This window comes from Nannospalax galili, unplaced genomic scaffold (genome assembly GCF_000622305.1).
Source record: "Nannospalax galili isolate Female #2095 unplaced genomic scaffold, S.galili_v1.0 scaffold2124, whole genome shotgun sequence".
In the NCBI taxonomy this organism is placed as follows: domain Eukaryota; kingdom Metazoa; phylum Chordata; class Mammalia; order Rodentia; family Spalacidae; genus Nannospalax; species Nannospalax galili.
The window spans coordinates 286,338-293,962 of NW_008351698.1; the positions used below are offsets into that span (position 1 = coordinate 286,338).

At 44.7% G+C, this 7,625-nt stretch overlaps 1 protein-coding gene across 10 annotated transcripts in view; it reads right to left on the reverse strand.

Annotated features, from left to right (window-relative positions):
- The window catches only part of Smarcc2 (SWI/SNF related, matrix associated, actin dependent regulator of chromatin subfamily c member 2), a gene marked incomplete at its 5' end in the record, with an annotated part of 30,834 nt that extends 24,995 nt beyond the window's left edge, over positions 1-5,839 (reverse strand). For all 10 annotated transcript variants that reach the window (XM_029553856.1, XM_029553855.1, XM_017802078.2 and 7 more), the window contains 6 exon segments: positions 405-474; positions 713-782; positions 3,750-3,842; positions 3,937-4,018; positions 4,954-5,039; positions 5,720-5,839. In XM_029553856.1, coding sequence (XP_029409716.1) covers positions 405-474; positions 713-782; positions 3,750-3,842; positions 3,937-4,018; positions 4,954-5,039; positions 5,720-5,839 — 521 coding nt within the window.
- Positions 5,840-7,625: the final 1,786 nt, after the last annotated feature.

Genomic DNA, 7,625 nt, shown 5'->3' on the forward strand with positions numbered 1-7,625 from the left:
AATAAATAAATAAATAAATAAATAAAACTTCATCTCTAATCTACCTACTTCCCTACCTACCTACTGGGAACTGGGGATGGTGGTGCTCTCCTGTAATCGAAGCACTGAGGTAGGAGTTTCTAGGCCAGTTCAGATACACACACACAAAAATCAGTGCAATGGCTCATGCCTTTAATCCCAGCACTCAGGAGGCTGAGGTAGGAAGACTGCCAACAAATTTGAGGCTGGTCTGATACACACAGCAAGTTCCAAGCTAGTCTGGGTTACAGAGCAAGCTCCATCTCAAAAAACCAAAACAAACAAGTAAATAGATAAATAATCCCAAAACGTTGCTTTCTTGCTTGCCCAATGGGCATCTGTGTCTGGCTTCTGACTCTTGTACTGCCTGAGGAACCCATCCTCACCTGTCAGGATAGTAGCCCCAGTGCAGAAGCACTTGTTTATCTCTCTTCATGACTGGTCGTACCCATTCCTCTGAGGACAGAGACAGAAGAGACAGAGATAAGCTGAAGGGGAATGCAAAAAATAACTAGACCAAAGCTCTCACTAAGCACTCTTTTGTAGCAGGAGACTTGGTAACAGGAACTCAAGATGCAATGAGTACTCAGGGTTGAAAGGAGAGAGGAATTCCAGGTGTTGTATGGTGATCCAAGTAGTCTTCCACCTCCACCCAAGCCATTCAATGGTAGGGCCAAGGAAACCCAGGTCTCACCTTCTTCTAGGTTCCCTGGGACAGGATGTACAACATGGGAGGCATTGCTCTTGTCCTCAGTGACTGTTCCCTGGATAGCACAAAGAAAAGCACTTAAATCTAGTCCCCTTTGAACTACTCTTGCTGTAAATAAAATGTGGCCAAAGATCTGCCTTTCTAATTATATGTTTTGTAAAATGGTATTAAAGTTAATTTGTATTCTCTAGCACATACCAGTTGAGTGGCAGAGAAAATCAGCTGACAACTGTGTGATACCAAAAGACAATCCCCCAGAGAGATGATCTACATTCTGGAAATGTGTGTGGTATATACACATTTGCACATGGGTAAGCTGGCCTGTGTATATACACAGACGCTAGAGGTCAATGTATTCCTTTAACACTCTATTTTTTAAATTTATTTATTATGTATATGATTATTATTATGTATATGTATATGAGTGTCATGCCTGCATGTAAGTGCATCTATGCCATGCAGTGCCTGTAGAGGACAGAAGAGGGCGTCAGATCCCCTGGAACCGGAGTTATGGATGGTTGTTGGCTGCCAGGTGGGTGCTGGGATTTGAACCTACGTCTTCTGCAAAAACAACCAGTGCTCTTAACTGCTGAGCCATCTCTCCAACCCTGTGACCTTCTACTTTTTTGAGACAGGTTCTCAGCAAACCTGGAGCAACTCATTTCAGCTAGACTAGCTGGCTAATGAGACACCAGGACCCACCCGTCTCCACCCAGCACTGGGATGGAGCATATGGCATTACACCAAGCTTTTTTTTTCTTTTTCGGTCTTTTTGAGACAGGGTCTCCCTGTAGCCCCAGCTGTCCTTGAACTCAGAGATCTGCCTGCCTCTGCCTCCCGAGTGCTGGGAGTAAAGGCGTGTGCCACCATGCCCGGCGTACACCTAGCTTTTACATGGGTTCTAGGAATCCATGTTCAGGTTCTCGTGTTTGCATAACAAGCACTTTACCCACTCAGCTGTCTCCCCAGTCCTACTCATGGGCAATTTAAAGTGGACTGTATGTTTCTGTCAATAATATTTGCTTGTTATTATACAGTTCCAAAGAACAAAGATTTTGTTGTGGTTGTTTTTGTTTTAAAGATTTATTTTATTTTATGTATAAGGAGGCACCTGTAGAGGCCAGAAGAGAGCACTGGATCCCCAAGAACTGGAGTTACAGGCAGTTGTGAATGCCTGATGTGGGTACTGGGTACTGAACTAGGGTCTTCTGCAAGAGCAGTAAGTGCCCTCAAACACAGAGCCATCTCTCCAGCCCCTTAATTTTTTTTGGCGGGGGTGGGGGGGGGGGGGGAGATGGCTCAGCAGTTAAGAGCACTGGCTGCTCTTGCAGAAGACCCGGGTTCAGTTCTCAGCACCCATGTAGCAGCTAACAACTTTCCTAACTCCAGTTCCAGAGGATTCAATGCCCTCTTCTAACCTCTGAGGACATTGCACAACTCAGGTGCACTACATACATTCAAGTAATACACTCATACATGTAAAATAAAAGCAATAAATATTAAAAAATTTATTGGATTTTGGGCTGGAGAGATGGCTCAGTGGTTAAGAGCACTGACTGTTCTTGCAGAGGACCCGGGTTCAATTCCCAGCACCCACATGGTGGCTATGAACCATCCTTAACTTCAGTTTCAGGGGAACCAAAGCCCTCTTCTGACCTCTGTGGCACTGCATGACACGGGTGCACTCACATTACATGCAGGCAATACACTCATATACATAAAATAAAAATAATAAATATTTTTTAAAAATTTATTGGATTTCAGCTGGGCATTGTGGCGTACACCTGTAGTCTCAGCACTTGGAAGGCAGAGGCAGGTGGATCTCTGTGAGTTCAAGGCAAGCCTGGTCTACATAGTGAGTTCAGGACAGCTAGGGCTACAGGGAGACCCTGTCTCAAAAAAGACCAAAAAAAAAAAATTTATTGGATTTTAAAAATATTTTTTATTTTTATCTTTATGAGTATTCTGCCTGCATGCATGTAAGTGCACCAGTGTTATGCATTGCCTACCAAGGCCAGAAGAAGACACTGGATCACATAGAACTGGAGTTACATATGGTTCTTAGGTGCCATGTGAATACTGGGAAATTGAATCTGGGTCCTCTAGAAGAGTAGCTAGTGTTCTTAACCACTGAGCCATCTCTCTAGCCCCTGGATTTATTTTAATTTTATGTGTATGAGTGTTCTGCCTGCATGTATGTAAGTGCACCAGTGTTATATATTGTCCACCAAGGCCAGAAGAGGGCGTTGGATCCCCTGGAACTAGAGTTATGGATGGTTGTTATTTGCCATGTGGGTACTGGAAACTGAACCCAGGTCCTTTGCAAGAGCAGCCAGTGCTCTTAACTGCTGAGCCATCTCTCCAGCCCTTATTTTTTATTATTTATGTGTATGTGTCTATATGTGAATGCTATTATGAGTGCAGTACCACCAAGGCCAGAAGAAAGCACTGGATCACCTGGAGCTGGAGTTAAAGGCAGTTATGAGCTGCCCAAAGTGGGTGCTGGGAACTGAACTCAGATCCTCTGGAAGAGCAGAAAGTGCTCTTAACTGCTGAGCCATTGCTCAGTCCTGTTGTGGCTGCTTTGACACAGTCTCACTCTATATAGCTGAGGTAGACCCGAACTCACTATGTAGCCAAGACTGACTCTGAACCCTTGAAGTTCTTGCTTCTACCTCCCAAGTGCTAGGATAACAGGTGTACCACCAGGCCTGACTCCAAAGATTGAATTTATCTGGAGCCAGGCATAGTGGTGCACACCCAGTCTCAAAAAAATAAATAAATAAATAAAAATAAAAAAGATTTATCTGGAATCAGGTATCTCTATCTCAGTGGAAGTGGGTATTTTTTTTACCCAGGCCAATATGGTATCTAGGAACAGTGATCCAAACTGTCAAGACTAGGGAATGGAACAAATAGAGAAGTGATGCTCAAAGGCTTAACTCTAGTTATTTGCCAAGTAGAAACAGCCATCAGGAAAAGTCATGGCGTTTCAGAAGCCTCTCCTGACTCGCTCACTCACCTGGTGTCTCTTGATAATGTCTTTTAATTTCCCAAGAAGTTTGGGCTCAATTTCTGGGCATAGAAAAATGTTAGGTCTAGACAGGCAATTATTCTGTAGGGAGAAGCAGAAGATGAGATGAAGTTAGGACTATTTTGTGTTCTCACTGAGGAAAGGGAAACAGATGGGAGATGTACCTGAGTATTACCTGTACCAGGGACTTCTCAATGGTCATGAACATCTCCACGTTGCGGTCCATGCGTGATGGATTCTGGAAATCGTAACGCCTCCTAGTAAAGGAACAATACTCTAGTAAGTGATATAGCTCATGTCTGGAGTACAGGACTTAAAATTTTTTTGTTTTCGGATTTATTTACTTTGCTTTTGTATGTAAGAGTATTTTGTCTGTATTGAAATTGACCCAAGTCATGAAATGCCCACAGAGGCCAAAAGAGGGTGTCGGGTCCCTCGGAACTGAAGTACTGAATGTCGCTAGCTGCATTGTGGGTGCTGGGAACCGACCCAGGTCCTCTGCGAGGGTAGACAATGCTCTTATCTGCTGAGCCATCTCTCCAGTTCCTACATGACTTCTTTTTTTGTTTTGTTTTTTGTAGCCCCAGGTGGCCTGGAACTCACCATGTAGACCAGGCTAGCCTTGATCTCACAGAGATCTGCCTAGCTCTACTTCCGGAGTGCTGGGATTAAAGGCATGTATCACCACAGATGGCCATACATGATTTTTTTTGGTCTCTTTTAAGACAGAGTCTCCCTGTAGCCCCAGCTGGCCTGGAACTTGCTATGTAGACCAGGTTGGCCTTGAACTCAGAGATCTGCCTGCCTCTGCCTCCTGAGTGCTGGGATTAAAGGTGTGTACCACAATGCCTGGCTTACGTAATTTAGGAGGGGAAATTAGGAGGTGATCTTGTCATAGGTCTTTCAAAATCACACAGACCCTGGGGTCCCTGATCTCATTCTATGCTTAATCCAAAAGGACCAGGCTTGAGAGGACAACCTAAGAATCTGAACCTAAGAACACTGAACAACCCATACACACATTTACTCGTTCTTTGAGACTATTCTGGCTCTGTCAGCTATTTTTCTGATCTAGGAAAATAAGAGATACAAAGAATTTCTATATGTGTTCTCTCACTTCAGAAAGACCCTAGGGATAATGGGACACTCTCTTTAAACTAAATACAAAAAGCACTGAGAGAAGACAGCTCACCATCCCTGGTCACTCTTGAATTTGTAGGCAGCTGCAAGAATGTGGCATAACGATCCTCCTGCTTTAAAATCTAGGAAACATTTGATCTACAAAATTGAGACAGGAAAGAAGTATATGAAAGTTACACTGTAAATTCTCTTGTTACATAATAATTCTTTCACAAAATCCCACTCTTAATTTTTCTCCCTCTCAAAGTTAGATGATGATAATGATGATGATTTAGAAAGGGTCTCACTATATAGCCGTAGCAGGCCTAGAACCTATTATGTAGACCAGGCTGGCCTTAAACTTGCAGAAATTCTCCTGCTTCTGTCTCCTAAATTCTGGGATTATAGGCATGCACCACTATGCCCAGCCCTCAAAGTTGGAAATCTTTAACCCCTGTGTCGGAAAGAGAGAAGAAAAAGAAACTAATATTCATAGAAACATCATTTTGTACCAAGCCCTTTACTGGATAGACTACCTTGTATACTATTGAAGAAATACTACAAAGAAGGCCTATACATTTCATGGAGAGATTAAGTTATCAAGCTTACAGTAGGAAATAACTCAAAAATTATGAAACTTTAAAAAGACAAGGGCTCATGTAGGTCAAGCTGTCCTTGAACTTCCTATGGTAGATCGGGCTGGCCTCAAGTTTAAGATTCTCCTGCCTGTCCCCAATTCTAGGATTACAAGCATGTAGACTTAAAAAAAAAAAAAAAAGGCAAAACAAAACAACTCCCTTTCCAGTTTAGAGGACTCACCCTCTTCCTTTTACACTCACCGGCAGTTTAGTGAGCGGTGCATTGCTGACATGTTTGCCAAAAACTTCTTCCTGAAACTGCAGCAACTGCACAACCAGACTAGACAGGGACTTGTTGGTTGGTGGCTCTGCTTGTATATACTGGGGAAAAGGAGGGAAAGGAAAGAAAAAGAAATGCCAGGTAACTTTTCTATCATCTCCCATTTCTTTCTCTTGGGTTCTGGAAGCATCTGGGTAGACAAAAGGATGCCTTTCTCCTCCACATGTCTAGTCTCTATAAAGAAGGCCCTGGAAACCCCTGAATCCTGCATCCAACAGCCAGGTTGCTAGCACCGGGGATGGCAGCACAGGAAGCTTCAGACTCTTATTTAGCTATACCCTGAAATTGGAGTTGCAGGACACCCTGCTATCTGGGCATTTAATCTTCCAACCAACAAAAACAACACAACACTGTAAAATTTTTAGTTTATGGAGTTCAAACCCAGGACACAAAACCCCTTTGAGACTCTAAGTGACACAACAATGCATTTCTTGGGGGAGCTTGGTAGAAGACCAGGACGCCTCCCTAATGGTGCCTAAAAATAAAAAAGCAAGGTGAGGTAGGGCAAGAAGACTTAAAAACCAAGCTTGTACATTTTGCTCTTCTGTTGAAACTGGACATAAATGTCTTTGTAGGGTCCCCTAGCTAGAAAGCATTATCTACCACCAAGCCTGCTAAGAAATAGTGAGACAACATCTCTCCTTTCTGAGGAAACAATGTATAACAAGCAATCTTTGGCCTTCTTAAACATTTCCATACTGTGCTACCTAGCATGCTACCTTTCTGCTCAAATTCAAAACTGAGTCAGGAAGCTAACTTTCTCTTTACCTTTTGACCCTTATTTCCTCTACCCTAATCACAGAGAGCGAGCACCTCTCAGTGGGAGGGGTAAAGAGATCAGAAAAAGAAGTAAACGACAGAGTTAAGCACATGAAAGCTGAACCAGGTCACAGGCTGTCAGTGCCCCCACGGCCACAGACTAAGACCCTTGACTGATCTCCCTTCAAAAGGTCAACAGTAAAAGCCTGGGAACCAGACCCTCATGCTGAGGTACATACAAGTCACAAACCCAATAGCTATCTGTCAAGAGTCTTGACACCCTGAAAGACTCCAAATGAATGCAGGCCAAATTCATAACCAGGATTAGTGGGGAGTTAAATTGCTGACCATATTCTGACAGGCTGCAAAGCCAGGACGGGAAGAACTGGGGTGGGGTGGGGGTTAAAGAAAGCTAGGCAAGACAACCCTCTTAGTTGGGGGCATTGAGGAAGCAGGCTATCTCTAGAAGAATTAAAAAAAAAAAAAAAAAAACAAGCGTAGAGACAAAGAAAACCAAGAATGATGTTTGGTTTTTTAAAAAGGTAGGTAAGGCTTCTTGAACCCCTTTTGTTCACTACTCTTATTATTTCGTTATGGGGTGGGGGTGGGGACCAGAGCTAGGAAGCTCATCCTAGACTCTGGACCTCAAACCCAAGGCGATGCAAGGCTGGGTTGCAGAGCGACTTCATTGTGGAGCTGAGTGGTTTAAGGGGTTGCAGCCCGCGACTCCCAAGCCCGTCTCCTGAGAGGTTCTGCTGCCGTTTAGATGGAGGTGGGGGCCAAGCCTCGACAGGTGATCCCCAGGCGGAGACAGACCCTTTCCAGGCTGCCGCAGCCAACGGCCTCCTCCGGGACTGTTTACCCTCCTACTTCATCTTGTCTAGGAACATACACAAAGCACCGGGGAGGCCTCGGCGGCGCGCTACCTGGCTCGCCGGGCGCCGGGGCAGGCACACCCGGGGAGGAGATGCAGCCGGCACAGGGGGCCCCAGCGGAGCAGCGCCAAAGGCGAGGGCTGGGCAGCCGGCACCGCGCGGCGAAGGCAGGGGCCGAGGGAGCCGTGGGGGC